This window comes from Ambystoma mexicanum, chromosome 8, assembly GCF_040938575.1.
Source record: "Ambystoma mexicanum isolate Mex_15411 chromosome 8, UKY_AmexF1_1, whole genome shotgun sequence".
NCBI classification, from domain to species: Eukaryota; Metazoa; Chordata; class Amphibia; order Caudata; family Ambystomatidae; genus Ambystoma; species Ambystoma mexicanum.
The window spans coordinates 1,666,760,413-1,666,781,418 of NC_090929.1; the positions used below are offsets into that span (position 1 = coordinate 1,666,760,413).

The following is a 21,006-nucleotide window of genomic DNA, read 5'->3' on the forward strand; positions in this document are numbered from 1 at the left end:
GCGAGGAGGCGTGGGGTCTGGAAAACCTCATCTTAGTGGGGCCCGGCATATTTAAGGATTCAATTCCAAACAAGGCTCTCTGTCAAAGATCTACAAGAGCATAAGGAAGTCGGAGTTAATACGGTGTAACCACCGCCAGATGAAGTGGGTCAAGTCCACTTATTATACATGGTGTCCAGCTAACATGCAGTTGCAGTCGGTTACTGTAGAGGAAAAAGCTCTTACCTACTTTATTCGAATTTGAACACCATACGCAGTCTTCTCTACGTTGCACTTATGGATCGCAGGATGCTGGCAAGAGTAAACTCTAAGGCTCCATGAACTCGAAAATGCCAGAAAACGCTGGGACGAAAATGGGAAAATGCAGAAAAAAGCCTACGTGCCATCTTGAGAGAAGAGGGAGGAAAATGGTCCTTCCTTTATTGTTGTTCGGAAAACCGAAAAACACTGTGATGGTGTTCAGGTGACCAATATAATCTCTTTTAAAGAGTATGGATCTAAATCCCAAGGATACCTGCATATTACTAGCAGCTTTTCTCTGTTGCTCGTGGACCGCATACACTGCAAACATTTATAAACCTGCTAAATAGCATGTCCGACCAACACTCAGGGGGGGAAAAAATAAATGTACAAGAGTGCTGGTTCCTCTTCTATGAGGTGGATAGACCATAATTACTAATTGGAAAAAGAAAGTATCCTAAACACCAGATGACAGGATATCTTCTAGCGCCACAGGAAAAACTCCATGTTAAACGTCTTGTTGTTAGGTTCACTAGGATAGAAAGAGGGGGCAAGAATACAATATAGCTACAGATGCGGTAGAGAGCAATATGTCTCTCTAAAACGTGTGGAAGGATAAACATTATCATAGGCTAAAAGGTCCTATTTTAAGCCATTCGATGGCCTCATTATGGCCTCAATTGTCGCTTTGTATTAGAAAGATAAGCTTTTGTTCTTTGTCTAGCATAATCTTTTTTCTGATGTTCTGGTTGGCACCCTGTATTGTCATGAGGACTGTCCCATTTAAATTCCTTGCAACCGTGGTTTTTATCTAAAGTGTTTCGCCATAGGTGCAAGTAATATTTTTTGTTTTTAATGCAGTTCTTGTGCTCGATGATGCAGGTTTCAATGTTCCTATTAGTTTTGCCTATGTATCTTAATTTGCATGGGCACGTAATCATATACACGACATAATGGGAATTACAATTGGAAAAATGCATCTGTTTGTAGGGTTTATCAATCCAATATCCACATCTTTTGATTTAGAGGTCATTTTGCAAACAATGCAATGCCCAGAGGGCTAGTGACCGATAAGGGGATCAAGTCCCCAAGTCTGTGTTATGCTTTCTTTCACTGGTAGCCTGAAAATGAGCTCAGTGTCATCCGCATAGCACTGGAAGTTGGGGAAGAGCGCAGCAATGCAGTGGGCAAGAAGTGCCAGGTTTTGGTTGAACAGCCAGGGAGAGAAGTTGAACCTGGGAGGGTCGATCAGAGAGAAAAGAAGTCAGCCACGCCAAGGCCTGACCAGTGATCCCCAGGTTATCACAGAGACGGTTGAGCAGTGTCGAAGGCAGAAGAGAGATCAAGTAAGATGAGGACACAGGGGGTGTTGGAATCAAGGTTGGAGAGCAGGTCTTCACGGATGTTCAGTTCGTGCTTCTGGCAGCTCTGAATCCAGACTGATTATCATGGAGATAAGTTTCAGTGTGAAGATTGAGCTGGGAGATGGCCAGCTTTTCCAAGAGTTTGCCCAAGAAAGGAGTGATGGAGATTGGGCGATAGTTAGCTGGGTAGGATGGGTCGTCAGAGGTTTTCTTAAGAGGACGGTACACAAGGGAGTGCTTCACGGAGGAAGGGAAGACTCCAGTGGCAAAAGAGTGGTTGCAGAAGTCGGCCAGGGAGTCAATGTGGTCCTTGATGGTTTTGGAGGAACAGGGGTGAACCTGTTTTGACGTGACTTTCATAGATCGGACTTGTCTAGAAACCTTGTCTGGGGAGAACAGGGGAAAGGCTGAGAAGGAAGGAAGGAGGGAGGAGAGGAGGCCGAAGAAGGGCCAGAGAAAGAGCAGGGTGTAGAGGGAGGAGGGGGAAAGGAGGAGAGAGAGGACAGGATGTCCTGAGTTTTGGAGATGAAATGAGAAGCCAGTGCCGTGCAGAGGGGGCCTGGGAAGGGACAGGAGAGGTAGAGAATGTGGCAGGATTGCCAGTTCCTTGCAGATTTTAAAGAGTTAAGCTGAGTTGTTGGAAGCCGCAGAGACGCAGGCTTGGATGTGAGCTCTCATCTTGGTGTGGACAGAGAGCCGGTATTGCCTTTGGAGCAGGCGGCAGGCCAGTTTCAGAGGATGTACATGAAGCACGCCATTTCCTCTCAGCCACTCCGAAATTGCGTTTAAGGGTGACGAGGTCTGAGTCGTACCAGGATTTGCACTTGGCTTTGGGCTTCAGGCATATCCTCATGACCGGGACAAGCACATAGAGAGTGTCCGATAAGCAGAGTGGAGCATGGAAAGGGCTGTGTGAGGGTGTGAGTCAGCCAAAGGGTGTGGGGGGTGGGAGTGGTGGCGAAGGCCTCAACAGACGCGCGCTTCATGGGTCGGATGACTGAGAAGGTGGGTGGCAGTGATGGAGTTGGCTTGGCCTGAGGGGTAGAGAGGGTGAGCTAGGAGGAAAGGAGAAAGTGATCACTCCAGGAGAGAGGGATCATATGTCCTATTAGTAATTGAGTCTATTGAGTACTCAGTTTCCCACTGTGAAGGATACTTGGTTACTAAAATTCCCGTGTTTTTTACTGTGGTTTTAATATTGTATGCACTGTATTTTTCTACAAACAAGCATTTGTTGTTTTTTATGCTATTTTCTTAATAAAATGTAATGTGTTTTTGAGATTAAGTGTATTCTGGTATAACTGTTGATAGTATCCAACTACCTCTCATTTATATATTGTTCTGTTTTCCCAAAATAAGGTAGGGAAATCGCTCAAGGGTGATATTTGTGGGATTCCCCATTTATTTAGAGCTATGACAAAGCCCACATAACCGCAGAAAAGGAAATGTTGAGTTACCTAAAAACCAGCATTTTATCACTCATCTTGCATCTACCTGTATCAGTTTCACGTTATGGCTCCCAGAGACCTTGACTGACAAAATCTGCATTGGCCGGCCTAGTTTATTATCAATGACCTTTCCCAGTCTTTTTAATATACAAGGCAAACTCTCTCCAATATAACACCAGAGGGACCGAGAGTAAATAACAATTATGAATGGAGCTCACTCATGTAACCACGTGAACAGTTTTAAGAGAACACTGGAAGAAAGAAAATTACAATGTGCTTTAATCAAGCTGAGGTAAGCTAGTCTGTTTAATCGAAAGTTTTTAGAAAGCCCACGGCAAGCCATGTTGAAACAGGAAAAGATCAAAGAAGACACTCAAGATCAATTACAGTACAAAGCACAGCATATAATCAGAACATCATTACTGAATATTGTACATTAAAAGTAGTCATCAAAAATCTGTACATGCAAATGTGGAGTTCTAAATTGAGTGCAGAATTCTGCAAAACCTGTAAACTATTTAAATACGAACAAGCTGCTTCACAAGTGACCTTTTGGCACTGATGAACGTTGACTCAGGGGTGAGATTTGGCAAATGGGGTAGAGAAGTTATAAAGGCCCATCCTTCATCAGCACAACAGGATGGCAAAGTATGGCTTGCATACTTTCTAGATAAAGACCACAAAATTTTATGGAACCCAAATGTGAACATTTCAGTATATATTACAACAAAAAAAGCTTTAATTAGTGCCTTAAATTGAAATCGGTTCCATGTGGAGACTGCAATAATGTTAATATTTACAAATTTCATGCATGTTTTGGGCCCTTATCTACTATAATTGATCTCTGGACAGAGCCTGGGAAGTAGCTTTTATTGACATGGAACTTGTTTCGGTTGCGAAATGGGCTGCAGACAGCCACAGTACAAATCGCAAACCTTTTATGCAGTGATGACTGTGTCCCCTCTATTTGGGTGTCTGATTGACAACGTTTCAAGGTTTGAATGTTGCAGGTCCCCTTAATGATCGGCACGGGCCCCAGTCCAAAAATGTATGATATGATATGAATATGGCATTTGTCACGCGCCTATACACAAGTGTTTGATCTTGTGCCATTTTTCAGTTGGCCACTTCACCAAAGCATGAGAAGCCACAGAGGACTGCCGTAGAGCTGCTACTGAAACCACTGACTTGTCTATCGACTGGAAGACAAAGCCCTGCTCTCTGTTCGACATAGGGCAACCTTCCCTGGTGCCTCCCTTAAACACGTGGACCTAACAAACTGAGTACTGCATCCCAGCGGTGGTTCCTGTAGATCTGAGGCATTGTGAGCATGTAGCTGACCTCCACCATCCGAAGTGGGAACCTCTCCTGTTGCCCAGATCTCATGAATTCTGATTTGCGGAAACTAGCGGTATATCCTCATTGTTGGTCATGGTCATCACTGCTCTCTACCAAGAATAAGAGCCTTTCCGGATCCTGAGACCTGTGGTTTTATGTCCTTCACCTTGTCCTCCAATGTCATGGGAATTGTCAGAGGTCCTTCAACTATAGCCATTTCCAACTTGGCGGTGACCTACTCCATTTGGTCGATGGCCACAACCAAACTGCTGGACTGCACCACCATAGTTGTTATCCGAAGAACAATCTGCATCGGTGACCCCCGGACTCTCAGCGCTGGAACGCAGTTGTCCCCAGCGGCTCTGACTTAAGTGAGTTGATGTTGTTTTGATCATAGTTTGAGGGGCACAGTAGCTTACCAGTTCTGTTACCTCTCTGGTCCCCATTCATTTCAACAGGCATAAAGTCTATGCCGCAGCTGCTGTTCATTTTGATTTTTCAGTGGAAGAGCCTAAGTAGAGGAATCCTGGCTGGGGTTCCTTGGGAGGAGTAGGATTAGTAGCTGTCCCTTTGCTATCATTCTGAACTTGGTACAGACACCAAAACATTCAGCTCCATTGCTTCCTATAGGAGAGCTTTGAATAGGTTTGCAACACTCCCCAAGTTTTACAAACCTGTCTACTTCCCTTAAACTTTATGAAACACTGGTTCATAGGCAAGGAACCAATTTAAGGTTGATAATAGTTAGTTGTAACCCCTTTTGCCCTCTCTTTAGGTCCTTTAAACAGCATTCCTATTCACGCTATTCTTAGAGTTTTGTACCACATTTTGGGCACCATACTTTGGTTGTATGTGTGTATATATATTTGTACATAACATTTAGAGTTTTGACTTGATGCCTGTGTTCATAAATAGATTATTTTTGTGCTTGCCCGTGTAGATGATCTGTTGCTTGACAAGCTCATGTGTATGTTTATTGTACAAAATCCAATCTCCCTATTGCAAGCCTTGCTGCTCAGCCTCGTTACAAAGTAACAGTTTGGTTGGACCTTTGTGTGAATCTACTGCTGATCTACTATGGCTGCTGCTCTGATGTCAAATGTTGATTTGAAATGTAAAATCCCAGTGCATGTAACGGACGGAAATTGATTAAGTAAAGGCGACTCTTATGGAGCAACTGTTCTGTCTGCTGGGGGAATAAAGAATCCATGCTCCTTACCTGGTGTCTGACTCCCTGATGACGGCAAGTGGGCGGCTACCACCCGCACTTCCTGCCCGGGCATGGATTGGAGTGTCTGAATTGTGCAGGCAATCACGACCTCTGCGGCAACACGGGTGGCAGCACAGGAAGGACAGTGTACCTCTTAGCAGCACCTCCAAGTCGTCAGGTACCGACGCGTTACAATGGCAGCGACTAGTATTGTGCCTCTACCTCAGTTCCTGGCTGATCCTGGCACACCGCCAATTCTCTGGGACAGGTAGAAGAAGATGCTAGATAACTACCTTGTGGTAATTGGGGGCGAGAGTTTCACGCCAATAAGGAAGCCATGGTATTACATAACCTAGATCCTGAAAGGCACAGTGTGCATCTGAGACTGTGGACTACGCTGTGCAGTGAATGGCCTGTCTGGGTCCAGCAGTTACTGTAGTTGCCCCTGCAGAGCAGACCCCTTTCAGAGGGGAGAAGTATGTGATTTGGGGGAGACAAGAAGTCTGCTCTCGCAACATACTTCAAGGGAAACCTGCGTTTTAATCGAGAGTCACAGAGGGCTCAGTTAACCAGAGAGAGACTTTGACCTACAATAGACAGGAAGATGGGTGGGACTTGGGTGTATGTGGTCACCCCTTGTCTGTCCTGTTTCAGATCACTCTGGTCCTGACCTCATGCATAACGGAATATTATTGGTGGGGACCCAGGATTGGTTCATTAAGGTGGGCTTTATTTGCACCAATCAGTGGGGCCCATTTGGCTTTAAAAGAGGGCTAAAGCCTCACTTAGCAGATCATTCGACAACTTTGAAAGGAGTAAGGACTCATTTGGACCAGGGCTGAAGGTTTAGTCTACCTTACATCTTCTGCCAGTGAAGGAAGGCCAGGAGTTCCAATCGGGAAGCAAGATTCCTCCCCTGAACATCTCCCAGGGAACAGAGGGAGATACCGGACTCAGAGGACCTGTCCAGCAGCTCCAGAACCGGTACCCAGCCAGAACACAGCGTGCCCTGCAAGGTTCTGCCAGCAAGCTTCCTAGGTGGGAAGTGCTGGAGAGTGTCTGGACAAAGGACAAAGCTGTTGCCTGCAAACACTCTCCTGAGCTTTGGGCCGTCCGCCTTGAAAGGACACAAGCCCTGCGAAGAAGCTAGGAGTGCCACACAAGCATCATCCAGCGACCATCTTTTAAGGAACTGTTCGAGACAGTCGAGTCCTCAAACTGCATCCGGCTGCACTGCTGACTGTTGTCACACCGTAGTCACCAGAGCCGTCTGAGACACCTCGACCAGCATTCCAGACCCACCAACCAGCACAGAGACGACGATTCCTGGGCCCAAGCCGCCGAGCCGGACAGCTGCAGACGTCTGTCTAGCCTGCAGATGTCCGTACAGCCTCGTCTCCCGCCACTACCTCTGTCTCATGGGCTGCAAAGTGCCCTGGAACCGCCTCGATGCTGTTGAGAACCAAGAACTTCTTCAGAACCTGGTACATTGCAGTTCTGCCCCCCTGGTCTTTCTCTGAAGGCCCCTAGAGACTGTTGCAACCCTTTGCCCCTTTAGTACTGGAACTGAATAACCTTGAACAGTAAGACCAATTCCTTTACTGACTGCCCTCGTATCAGTATCTAGAGTGCATCCCTTGCCCTTGTGAAACTGTCTGTCCTCTGTGTTCCTTTACAGTGTGTGTTGTATTTTGTAGTGTGCTAGAACTGTCTGTTGTAGTAATAAAGGAGATATTTTTTATAAAACATTGACTGAACAGTCCCTTTTATCATTGGATTATAATGATATTTTTGCTGTTTTGCAATTAACCAACGATCCACGACCTTGCAGAGATCAGCCTGCTCTTCTGTCCATGTTACCAAAATTGGACAAGGAGGCCTAATAATTCACTTGTATTCCAATACGTTCGGATCCCTTCTGGTGTACTAGGGGTGTGGGGTTGATTGATGGTTTAGAAACCAATATTCATTGCTGGACCACTGGTGCCCCGGAAGTTGATTTGTCAGTCAGTGAGGATAGTTTTGGACAGCTTACTTTATTTGGCATTCACAACTGTCTGACTGACAAGCAACTTAGTTAATAACAAAGGCAGGGAACACCCATAGTGTTAGGGAAAGATAAGCGTTATACATTTTATTTTAATGAAATACTTAATACAATGTCACTGATGAGTCTGTGTCCTTCTGACTCGCCACAAGGTATATTGTGGATTATCACTCTTAAATGGGCAGAGTGGAAAGGTGTCTGGGAGGCCACAACTGTTAAGATGCTGACATTCTTGAAAACTGTTTTTCAAGGAAGTTTTCCCCATAGGAAATATTAACTGACAATGGGTTAGTTTTGTTCAGAGATGATGAGGATGTTTTTTATCCAGCTTTGCCATTAAGCACAGCCACACTGCATCATATCATCCCAGAAGCTATGGCCAGGTGGACCGGATGAATCGGTTCATCAAGGGGGGAATTCGGGTAGCTATGAGAGCGCCATGAAAAGGTGTTTAAGCACATGATGTGGGATTATTGTACCACTACACATTCTGTGACCCAAGTGTCACCTTTTGTGACTTTCAAGGGGCGTGAACTGGGAACCAACCTGGGCCCAGGTTGGTTGGGTTTGGCAGGTGCAAGCCCCGTGGACAGGCAGAAGAAAGTGATCAAGGAAGGGCAGGAAGCCAAGATGTGTTTGATCATGAGAAGGTTAAACCGAGGGAGTGGGCAGTAAGAGAGTTTGTCTATACTGAACCCCAGGATAGGACACAAATGTCAAGGAGGTAAGTATCTGAGACCGAAGAGAATTTCACCGGTGCGCAATGATGATGTGATTGTTGAAGGTGGTGAAGTATGGTCGTTGGGAATATTGGTAGCGTGTACGAATGGGTTGGCTTCAATGAAGAGGAAGTGGGAGTGTTTCAAGCCATTAGTGGGCATGAAGGAAGAGCGAGTATTAGGAAGAAGTTTCAGCCGAAATGGCAAAAAGATTGTCATGGTTTAATATAACACTTTGGTTGTACATAGGGGGGTCGGCTCTACAGCACGAAATGGTCATGGTTTCAAATTATGTATATAGGTTATATTTCTTTCTATGATTAATACTCAGTTGTTTTCCTTTAAGTGGTTCCTTCTCTTTTTTACTGTTGGGATGTTGTGGGAGGGTTTTGTGTGGATGGGACATATTGCAGCATGGGGAGGGAGATGTGCTATGCTGATGATTTGGAATGTGGAATTCTGGTGTATGGAACGGGCGGCAGTTGATTCATAGGGTAAGCCCCATGAGAGACTCCAAGAATGGCACATGCCCAGGAACTAATGTACTAATGATGTTTCATGCATTTACAGTCAAGTAGAAACCTACAGAAAGCAAACAATTTAATTTCAGGGACGGCTGCTGTTGATTAAGTGAAAGGGACTGTCATGGGGCATCTCTGTACTTTCTGCAGGTTGAATTAAAAAAATCCATGCTCCTTACCTGGCGTCTGTCTCAGGTCAAATAGCTGGCTGCCCAGAACCTTGTACCAATAGTGCTTCTGAAAACCTCCCAACTGGACTCAACAGGGAAAAATGAACAACTTTTTGTTGTTGTTGTCTATAGGCTTTGGATCTCACTGAATATAGCCATGTGTGATAGATGTGTATTAATAATGTTGTATTTTATATAGCTCAGATTTTCTGTTACTACCTATATGCTTGTTATTTTGCCCCCCAGGTTTCTGTGGTTTACCAGTCCCTGGACTTTGAACCCGAGATCTTCTTTGCCTTAGGTTCCCCAATCGGCATGTTCCTCACTGTGAGAGGGCTGGATAAGATCGATGAGAACTACAGACTCCCAACCTGCAAAGGATTCTTCAACATCTACCATCCGGTGAGTAACTCAGCAAATGCTCAATGTTCATGCCATCTCAGTGTCAAGGTTGCCTTTCAAGAGAGGCTGGGATTATTTTTAAACCTTACGTACTGTCCCAAGCTATAGTCGTTTCTTTGTGTCTTAGGTTTGGGGAATATGAAACACTGTTGGTTCATCTGCAAGGCTTTTAAAGGTCAGGTTTGCAGTACAAGAAAGGAGAAAGGGGCTCCTTTTTAGAAGGAGAATAGACAGTTTTCTTCTGGTTCTCTTCTCTTCCTGCCTCTCCTACTAGGCCAGCACTGAGATGCCCAGTTTGGGCCAGAGAGCTATACAAATATCAAATCAAACTGGAGCACTTAACACAACGAAGAATGTAACTTTGGCATTCTCAGTGCCCTTTTTTAAAGTATGTTTTACATTATTTCTCCGACAAAATAATTTAGAGTCACAGTGGATATGTGAGTTGTCCTATATGGTGCAAGTAGTCTATCCTGCGAGTCAGAAATTCTATCTTCAGCTTTCAGGTCTTGAATTCAGTCCACTGAGCACCGCTGCTCTTCCATTCTCTTCTTGGTTAATATTCACCGTTCAAAAATTCTGCCTTCAGATAAGAGTGAGCTCTCAACATCCCCATCCTTAAAGCACCACCTTCTGTTTCTAGGAATGACATGGTCCTTTTCTTCCTCCCGTTATTGTAACACAATTGTGCTGTCATTGGCATAAGCCATCCATTTTCATTAAAATGTCTCCCATTTCTCCAGTATCCTCTATTCTTAGGGGACATCCTATTTTATAGTGAACACTGATCTGCATTCCTCTGCTGCTGTTTCTGCAATCGGTGGGAGGTTTTCAGGGGCAGGTCCCCTAAATTGACCCCACGCTTATTGTAGCTCTTGGTCTCTCTTGCCAATTCTGGGGCGTCTGTTTGGGAGTTACTGACTTTCTAGTATTACATGCAAATCACAGCTGCAGCAACTTCCTTTCCAGAACCAATCCTTGTCCAAACCCCTCAAATCATTTTAGTGCCCTGTTTGTGCATTCATGTGCAAATTGATTATCTATTGTAATATGTAATACAGAATAATTGTAGAGTGCAGACTATGGCAAAGAGGCACCTATGCACTAGAAGAGGACCACCCGAGTGTGCTAGAAAGCCATAGAAAAACTAGAAAAGATGCGCTTTCAACACTTTTCGAAACTGAAAGTAACTTACAATCTTACACGTAGAGGTGGGTAAGGCATTCCACAAGGGAGAGGCAAGAACCGAAAAGGAATGGCCCCCTATCCGGGCTCTCTGATAGTGTGGAATTTTCGCTAACACTTGCAAGGATGAACAAAGGCAACTAGTGGGTAGAAATCACTCCAATGTAGTCTCCAGATAAACTGCCCCAGTATTATGAAGATCCCGGTGAGAAATGCATATGATCTTAAACTCAACTCAAGCTTTAACGGGCAGCCAAGGAAGCTGCTGCAACAAGACTGCAGAGGGAGTAAGTCTGGCCGTGTCTAAGGCAAGCAATACAGCAGAATTTTGAAGGATCTGCAGACGCTGCAACTGGTACGTTGGTTGTTCTAGGTAAACCCCATTACAATAATCCAACTATCCCATAATCGATGTAACTACCTTTGCCCGGCCGTCCGCGGGTAAGGAGGGAAGAATTTTTCAGAGCCCTTTTAGCTGTTCAAAGCCAGTGTTGCAGGCTGCCATGATCTGAGCCTCTCTGGAGCCAGAAGTAAGAAGCCTCACACCAAGACGTTTTACAGAAGCACTAGGCCAGGGACATGGCTCCAGGGAGTCTTTTGTTACCCACTCCCATGATCCCGGAAAGGTTTTCTCCATCCCCATGAAATAAGGGACGGAAGAGCAGGGGGACTTCAGGAGAAGTCCTTCTGGCCACCCAAACAAGATCAAGGAACAAAAAAAGACTGGTAAAAACAAAAGGTTGAAGGGTTCCAGGAAGTGGCCCCAGAATCTTCAAAATTGTTATTGTGATGAACAACCTGGGTCATGAGAAGTTTGCTTATGCTCACCTAAATGTCTGAGGAAAGTCCAGCCGTTAGGAGGGTTGCAAAGAAAGAATCAACGCACAAGAAGTAATTGTGCAGCACCCTCTGTTTTTTTTGTTGGAAAAGAACCTCTGTGCCCCTTTCCACTGTCACACCTGAGGCGGTCACTAGGCTAGTCAGGTCCATGAATGCCTCCTCCACAGGTGGAGCCATGCCCCTCGGAAACTATCAAGGACAACATTGACACTCTAGCTCCAGCCTTGGTGGACCTCTGCAACCTCTTTCGCCTCTGGAGTTTTCCCCTCCTCTCTCAAACACTCTTTAGTGTGCCCACTACTCATAAAACCTTTTACTGACCCTTCTATCCCAGCAAACCTTCGCCCTATTTCTATCACACTTTTCCTGGGCAAACTACTGGAAAAGTTGGCCATCTCGCAGCTTTCTCCCCACACTGAATCTATTAGCTGTCTCCACGATCATCAGTCTGACTTCAGAGCATCCAGAGGCAGGGAAACTGCTCTCCTGAACACCTGTGAAGGCCTGCTCTCAAATCTTGACTCTAACTCTCCTTCTGTCCTTTCTCCTTGACCTCTCCTGTGCATTGGACACAGTGAACCATAACACCCTGATCAATCGTCTCTGTGATACTTTGGGCATCACTGATCAGGCCCTGCCGTGGCTTGCCTCCTTTCTCTCCAGCCGTCCATCCCAGATGGAACTAGGGCCCTTTCTCTCTGCTATAACTCTCTCTACTTGCGGGGACCCTCAGGGATCTAACCTACCCCCCTGGTTCTTCAATATCTACATGGCCACCTTGGCCCACTTGATCTCTTCCTTCACTTCCAACTTTTCAGTGTTATGTGGATGACATTCAGCTCTCCTTCAAGCTACCCTCCGCTTCTTCTTCTTCCTCCTCGCTCATTCATGATTGTCTGTCTGCAGTTTAGTTCTGGTGTGCAGATAACCTCTGCCGTTCCAGAGGGGTGGCAGAGGGAGGCAACAGGGTTGCCAGAGAAGCAGCGGGGCGGGTGCTGAAGAGATGTCAGAGGAAGGAGGCGGCAGAGGAGCCAGAGAGCTAAGTGGGGGATAGCAGGAGAGGAAGGAGAGGACGTCTATCAAAGAGGAGGAGATTGGCTTGAGGGCCCTGGAACAAGACGGTGCCATTTAAGTAGACATTTATGATGGTCTTGGGGGAGTGGAAGGGTACCAGGTGGTCCTCCCAGCGGGTACCACCATTAATGGGAGACTAGGAAAACTGAGAGGGAACAGAGACCATATGGGGGGGTCCATAGGCCTGGAGAAGGATCGACAGAGTATGTTGTTAAAGGTCTGTCTGGAGGAAGCACTGGGATAGGTATCCTCGATAGGGAGACCAAGATGTCCCTTTTTGATTTTCTTCCTGCCAGACTTAGTGAGAGGGATAGGATAGTCGATAGAAAAGCAGTTGGGAAAGATATGTGAGACAGAGAGCACCATAGGGGGTGCAGGGAGCCCAGGCAGTGGAGGAGGGGTTACAGGGGGGCAGAGGCAGACAGGAGGGAGGCACCCATGGGGGGGGGGCACAATAAAGAAAAAGAACGGACCTACACATCGGATGTAATCCAGAACCATCAGAAAGAAAAGAGCATAACGGGGAACCTAGAAGTAGAGAATACAGATGTAGAACAGAACCAAGGCAAAGCACAACAGGGAAACTGGAAGTAAAGAATGCAGATACAATACAGGACCAAAAGCAAAACACAGAGGTCAGCAGGGAACCTAGAAGTGAGGAATGCAGGCAATTGCAATGTCATGCCACAAGCCATGGATACCTACACAATATCAAGAACCGTAGAGAGCAAACAGTCAATGCAGTGACCAAGGCACAGAACACAACACAACACAACATTAACCTAGAAGAAGAATGCGGGCAATGCAAAGTAATGCCAGAAAAACAGTGGCGCACGAGGCAGTGTCAGAATAGGACACAATAGATCGAAGCAGGAAGGGCTGAGATGCGAGAGGAAGGAAGGGAAACGCAGGATGGGGGGGGGACAGAACAGGATGCGGGGAGCTACGGTGCGGGGGAGCACACGCGGCTAGAGAAGCAAAGGAGCTCATGCGACCAAGTAGTGCGTGCCAAGTTGTGGGCTAAGTATTTGAGCACTGCACAATACAACACACCCAGATTCGAATTTGCCAAAAGGGGAAATAAAAATATATTTGAGAATCTAAGGGCCTGCCTCTGGCCAGTTGTGGTGGAGGGGGACTAAGTATTGGAATCACTTTTTATTTCTGCTAATGCCGTTCCACCATTTGATTTAGTCTTTACAATCGTCATCATGTTGGAAGTTAAGTAAGCTTGGCAGATGAGAGAAGTCACTCGTCCTCCTAGTAACATGTTAACACTTAGTGATCAGACTTTCTCTATTTAACGCAGCCCACCTTGTGTTCTCTTCAGAGTATATGGACGGCTTCCCTATTGCAGACGTATCTTTTTATTTGCATAATAAAAGTGCTTATCAGGTGGCTTCATAACTTATAAACGAAAGGTTTTCATTTGGCAGAAGAGCATGATCATACACTTATGTATAAGGGATTCCAAAAACTCCTCTTGGATGTTTCCTATAACTGCGCCTGATATTTCAGTATGTCATCTTGTGGGACGAGCGATGGATGTCGTTAGTCGCTAGCGTAGCACATGCTCCAATTTCAGACTGGAGGTATCAGTCTGAGGGTTATGGCTGAGCAGAGAGCTCTTTCTAGATGGTATTTTTGTTTTTACCCTTAAAAGGTGGCTTCTCCCCTCGGCACCTTGACTCCCTCCTGGTCGTGTTTCTGTAGCACATGCAGAGCAGACAATAAAGCAGTGGCCTCTCCTTCATTGACTGGCCCTTGTATGTGTTGAATATTGCTGGCATCATACATTGAGACCTGCGTACTTCTTTAACAAAGACCAGTACTTTCTGTGAAGTACATTGAAGTCCTACACCTTGCAGCTCCATGTAGAACTGCATTACTGGGTGTGACGAAACAAAGGGGTACCTATGCGAGGAATGCTTGTAGTGAGTACATGCTAGACCTTGATTTATCTTTGGCCTCACTACAGCTTTGAGGCATGTTCCGACACCCCTCATGAGGTGAATTACCAGGAGCTGGTCTGTCAAGAGTACTGCAGGCGACATACTGCTTAAATCATTGTTCTTCATAGTGTACAGGAAGGTCCTTATTGCAGTGCTGTGGACTGGAGACTAGCAAAACCAATGTAATTTCCCCGGGGCTGTGCAGGGAGATGGTTACTAAGCCTACCCTAGGCGGGATGGGCATTTATGTTGTTCTAAAATCTGCTCCCACTTGGTCGCTAGACGAGATGCATGTTTTTCTTTCTCTTTGGCAGCTGGACCCCGTCGCTTACAGACTTGAACCAATGATTGTTCCTGACGTGGACTTAAAGCCAGTTCTCATTCCACACCACAAGGGAAGGAAGCGTCTCCATCTTGGTAACCACGCTTTGCTCTTTCTATTCTCTCGCACCAGGGGGGAGTGTGGGGTATACCGTCACAGTACCTGTGGTCCATGACTGCTTGCACAGTAATGAGTAGCATGTTTTTCCTTATTTTAATTAAATCTTGTTTGTTTTCATTATTGCCGATATATAAACCTTAATTCTGGAAGACTCGCATTTACACAATTCAACGGTGCATCACTTCAATTTGTTGCTGAAATAATAATTTGTGGACCAATACATCTGCAACTAAACAACAAAAATATTGATGACGACATACTCCTTCAGCACACAGCATTCAATACATCAAATGGGAAATGAGTCATTAATATGTGACTTGAGGGGTGATATACTGTGCTCATAACTCACACCCCTTAAGACCAATTGCACAGAGCAGATCTTCAATCACTAAACCATCCTTACCATTTTTAGGAAAGCTTTTCTTTTTGCAGTTTTCCTCCCATAAATTTCTATGGGACACCCTTTCTTTTTGCTTTGTTTTTAAACCCGTCCAGACATTTTGGCACGAAGTAAAGCCTTCTGCTTTACTTCGCTTACCCGTTTGCTCATTCTTATGGGGAAACAAACTAGTCCCTAAAATGGTCAGTACTGAGACACTTTCCCTTTATGAATGCTTGTACTATTGCACACATCACTTGTATCCCTATAGCTTTTTTATATAACAGCTTTTTGTTTTGTTTACACTGTCTCTAACACAAGTTGGTGGTAGCTGTGAGACTTATACCGTTTTTGTGACATTTTACTCGTGCCCTTTTGCATTTACTGCAAATGGCTACTAAAGGTGGCTAGCACCCTATGATGGCCGTGCTACAAGTATTATCGCTTGTTCTTTTGCCATATTGTTCTTTGGCCGCCTTCCTTCCCTTTCAGGTCAGGAAATGCCTTGTATTGAAATCCCTTTCCCAAGGAAAGCCTTTCACGGACTAGGGGGTGTTTACTTTGTGTGGCCAGAGGAAGGCGCTGGGGACTGTCTAGTCCTTATCTACATCCTTGGTGCCTGAAAGCCTGTTGCTGGGCTGATGTTGTGACCAGGGACTATCCTTGACTAGATAACTGCCTCTTTGAATGGTGCAGATCCTTACCATTGGTGAGCTTGGGCATGCTCCCAGATCACATCCTGGATAAAAGGAGGGCTCCTGCAGCCTTTCAACAGATCATAGTTGGAGCCAATACCTCTACGAAGAAGTGCAGCCTGCTGACGTCCCAAGGACGACCCCTGAAGGTGACCAGCATCGACTCCACTGCTCTCCAGGTGAACCCCGTCTCCGTATTGATCTCAAGAAGAACCACATCGGTGCTTTGACCCCTGGATTGGTTGGAACAACTAGTCTCAACTCCTGCATGAGGATCTGTACCTTCTGAGCCTTCGAAGTGTCCCGGGACTGACATGCTCCCTCCTGGGCTACCTCGCTGCAGCTGTCCGCATTCTGAGTGCATTATTGTAATTTGGAGGATATTCAGCTTATGAAGATGCCTGCTTCTGCACTTTCATCTATCTTGGATGAACAGAAACTGTGCTGGTACTGCTCCTGTGTTTGTCCCCTGAAGATCGCCTGTCACTGTCTGACAGAGGCGACTCCCTTTGCAAGACTCCTTCAGTCCAAGGAGCTGTCCTGAGTGGTCTGCCCCGCTGATGTCTTCATCTTCATTTGTTTGGGTGTTTTTCTGTAAGTTGGCTGGAACCGAATCCTAAGCAACGCGACCGACCGAAACAAAGGATCCACCCCGTCTCCACTACCAGGCCAACCAGATCACCGTATACCAACATGCTCTCTGTGCCACTAGTGAAAAGAGCCATAGCGGGCGGATCCAGCTTCCCTTATCTCGCACCCACTCACTGGAATGACCTACCTCCCACTATCCGGGGTGAGGCCTTCCTCACCACCTTCCGCAAAGCTATGAAAACCATCCTCTTCACATAAGGCCCTTCACATCAGCATGAATACTTATCATATGATCCTCTGGATAGGTTGTAATATAATGACCAAGTGCAATATCTGTAATATCTGTAACAACAGTATGATGTTTTGTAGTATTCATAATGTGTCAACAACCGCTACCATGCCTGTACCTGTGTAACTAAGTTCTTGCAAGTAACAGCGCCTAAATGTCCTTGGGATGCTTGCATGCTATATAAATATAATAAACTAAATCCTGACTCTGAAAGTGAGCTCTGCACCTGCAACCCCTGGACCTTCCTCGACGGGACTTTGTTCAGATGAGTGTGTCCCCAACAGATTCCAGAATACCAGCCGTGGACTCTGGAAGAATCTGAGTCGGGGGTGGGGGATGGGTATGTTTAGATAGCTATCAGCCTCCCTAGCCCTTCGTCAACCCGTTCTCCATAGGGGTGTGAAACCAAATGCTATTCTGTTTCTCCTGAGGGTGAATGTATTTATTTGTTTTAGTAGAGTTGGTGTGACAATATTTGACTAAATATTTTATTTGTTGTAAATTTTAAAGGCCTTCTAAATGATTGTATATTTTATACTTGCCTGTCTAATTATTGGTGCCCGAGACTAAGCTTTGCCGCTCTTATAGCTTAACTTGATTTGGTTTGACTTAACACAGTGTCTTCTCCGTTTCCCATAATGGGAAGGCCTCCCAAAATCCTGCCTTCCCCCAACGTCCCCCGGGCTGGTTTTGGAAGTCCATTTTAACAACTGTAATACCTTTTCCTAGACACAGCGGCAAGTCTGAAGCATGATTCATGGTTGATGTCAAAAACTTACCAAATCATTCTCTGAATGCAAGTCTAGTAAAGGTCTAACTCTAATCAGGCACCTACTTATTTTCAACCCTAGAGAAGGAAGCATTGTCTATGGCGAAACTAAATGAACCACAAGGAGCTTCGTATAGCAGCCATGTGTGTCTTATTGTCCTAAGAAAACCTCGCCCAAAGAGACAAGTCAAATGTTCTCGCCTCAACTAATCTTATATTGTGAGTTCTTTTTCGGAAAGCCAGTCTCTTTTGAAGGGTAACTGGAGAGACAGCTTGGAATAATGACAGCAGCTGTCCCGGAAATTAAGTTGTTTGCATTGCTTTTACTTTCCATAGGTTTCTACTTGACTGTAAATGCATGGAACCTCATCAGTAAATTATGTGTGTGCCATTCCTAGAGTTTCTCATGGGGCCTCCCCTTTGAACACGATCCACGATGATTCGAGCAGCATCCGAGTCTCGGTCAATGTCAGCCAAAAGACTCTGTTCCCATGCCGTTATATCGTCCATGTTAGTGCCTTCAATTATGCCTTCTAGATGCAGGTTTTCCCGCCTTTGGCAATTTTCTGGGTCTTCAAGTTTATTTGTGACTGTATCCCATGCTTCATTTTAGTTTGCTTCCTCCTACACCCTTTTTCATATCCGTCGACTCTGAACGCTGCACCTGCCAGTTTTTGTGTCTCTTCCATGATGGAATTAATCATCTTCATGACCACTTGAATTACGTCTAAAATATTCTGCCCAATGTCATCTTTCAGAGTGGCCATATAGGCGCACACAACCTTCATGTGTGGAGATTTGACAGTGCACTGCCTGGGCTGGGCCAAAATTACCTTCTCCCAATTTGGGCTATTTAGCGCTTTTCCCATTCATAATGGGAGGTCTGGGGTCAGAGTTATTGTTGGCACCTCTTCTCCTAATCCAGGTGTGGGTTGCCCTGTCTGGGGGTAATGTGGACCCCTCCCAGAAGTGGTGTGAAGGAGTTTGATGGGGGGGAAGGTGGTGCCCTGTCCCTAACTCACAAGTGTGATTTGTATATGACTGCTGGTACCAGTGTCTCTTCCACAATGCCTGTCATCCTCTATTCTGGCCAGAGTTCATTTGTCTTTTTCACAACCACAACTCCCAAAATGCACCTGGGCATGAACAAAACCTGGATCTAATCAGGGGAATTAAATCTATAACTGGAATGGACTGGGATTGTTCCTGCTAAACGAAGAGGAGACGCCCAACACCCCACCTTGCAACCCCAGACTGAACCCAAGGGAAGGTTGGGGCAGCGGAAAATTTGGGAGTGAGAAGTGATTACAGGGGAGACAAAGTTATCTTCCCCAAACACAATTGGAAACCAAACTCGCCAGAGCAGGGAGAAAGCTTGAGCACAAGGCTGCCACCCTGCAAATGGAGGATGAAAGGGGGCGGTGCTAAAACCCTTCTTAAAGTCTTCCATAGTAAGTCCCATCCCTCCGAGGGATAGCTTAGCCAGAGATTGGCCAAGGGAGCATGTGACCAGGGAGACCAAGTGGAGCCAAGAGGACAGTTGGAAGGGGACAGACTGGGTTTGAAAGGCCCAGCCAGGACAGAGATTGAAAGATGTTCTGGTGAGAGCAGGTGGAATGGTTGTCTATTGTGATGAATCCTGAGGAGCCCTCACAGAAACCCAGCCTAAAGTCCTCTCTCAGGTTTCCAGGTTTTAGGACTGATTTTTCTATACTCTGGCCTTGTGGTCAGATGTATAGAAGGCCAACCTATATAGTGACAGGGAACGACTGGGGATCTGTAGCCAAACAAGTTCAAGGTAGCAGTGACGAGAGGTCTAGGCGAAGTCTCAAGAGGTGGTGAGCTTGTAAAGGGTCCCCAATGAGAACACTCAATGGGAATTTCAAATTACTCTTCGATAGTATGTATAAAAATACAGTTATTTATTTATGGGCAAATATCAAAAATGACTACCAACAGGTAGAACTATCGCACAACACTAATAGATTACATATATACAGTCACTAGAGTAGGGTAAAATATAAATCAATCCCCCTGTAAAAGAAAGTACAGATTAGTTTATGCACCACAGGTTCACAGAGAATGAACCCTATCTTCAGAAGTCCTTCCCTATATTGTCTGGAGCCTTTATGCCCAAATGTTAAGGAAAAGGTCCAACAGTTTGTGACGCAGGAAAACATTTGGGTACAGTTTCTGGGGTCCAGGGAACGGTTCCAAGGGTTAGAGGACAGTTTATTCTAACTAACAAAAGTGTCCCCAACTTTCGGAAGACTTGTGCGGCAAGCAATGGCAAAGCCAAAGTATAGCAAAGGTTTTATAAAAGTTAGGAAAACATTTAAAGGGAGTTTAGGGGCAGGTAAGAACCACTCTAACTCACCCCCCCCCCTGTACTCGGATTCTTCACAGGATTTGGCAGGCCAATGGAAGGTCTGAGGTTGCTTTCCCCGCCATCAGCCTCTGTCCTTGATTTGCAGGGATTGCAGGTTTGAGCTGATCTCCGGTCAGTGTCTTTCGCTGGTGCAAGGATTCTCGGATGAAGAATGCAGAAAAAAACAATGCAGGACCCCTCTTAGGACTGGACTGGACTGGGGTAAGCTGTTTCGGATAGTAGTCACTGCAGCGCAGTGACGCAAAAGGACTTGCTTGTTGTGGTCAGACGTTTGCCTCCTATCTTGGGTCCCCTTGATGCCACGACTCCGGAATTACGCTGAGGTAAGTCATGTAGGACAAGCAGAGGATCCCCAGTCCAGGCCTCCATGCAGAACGGCGGCATCGACAGCACGGTAGCCCAAACTGAAAGCTGGTCAGCTACAGGACGGCCCCAGGACACTTCTAACGGCTCTTCTTCGCAGGGTACTGAGCAGATGTCAGGAATGGATGTTCTCTCCACTCCAAGGGTCGTAGCTCCCTCGCAGGACTGCTGAAGATCAATAGCAAGACAGTGCTCCTGCAGGGCAGCAGCAGCAGAAGTTGGTTGGCAGGCCTCCTTCAGAGGGGTCTCGGGTCTCTTAATTGGTCAGCTGGACAGGAGTCTTGACTCCTTCAGGTTACTCCAGGATCTCTCAAGTGGGTGCAGGGGTCCTCTTCTTATGCTAAAAGCCAGGTAAGAGCCAAAACTCGTAAGGCTTCACTGAACTGTGAAAAGTACAGGTCAGGATAGAAAATAAAAGCAAAACGTTTGGGGGTCCATAAAAATGGAAGGAAAGGTGCAGTAAAGTGAAATCTTTGCATTCCCGTGTTAGGAGCTGCTACCTGATCCTAACCCGGGGGGTTGTATTAGCTGGGCAGATCAGCTGGGAGGAGAAGTCCAATAAGGGAATGAGATAACCCA

At 45.9% G+C, this 21,006-nt stretch overlaps 1 protein-coding gene across 1 annotated transcript in view; it reads left to right on the forward strand.

The window, feature by feature from the left end:
- Nucleotides 1-21,006, forward strand: part of SEC23IP (SEC23 interacting protein) — a 449,917-nt gene that overhangs the window by 299,668 nt on the left and 129,243 nt on the right. The window contains exons 14-15 of the mRNA XM_069611949.1: nt 9,304-9,459; nt 14,825-14,927. Of these exons, the coding sequence (XP_069468050.1) occupies nt 9,304-9,459; nt 14,825-14,927 (259 nt within the window). The remainder of the gene's footprint in view (nt 1-9,303; nt 9,460-14,824; nt 14,928-21,006) is intronic.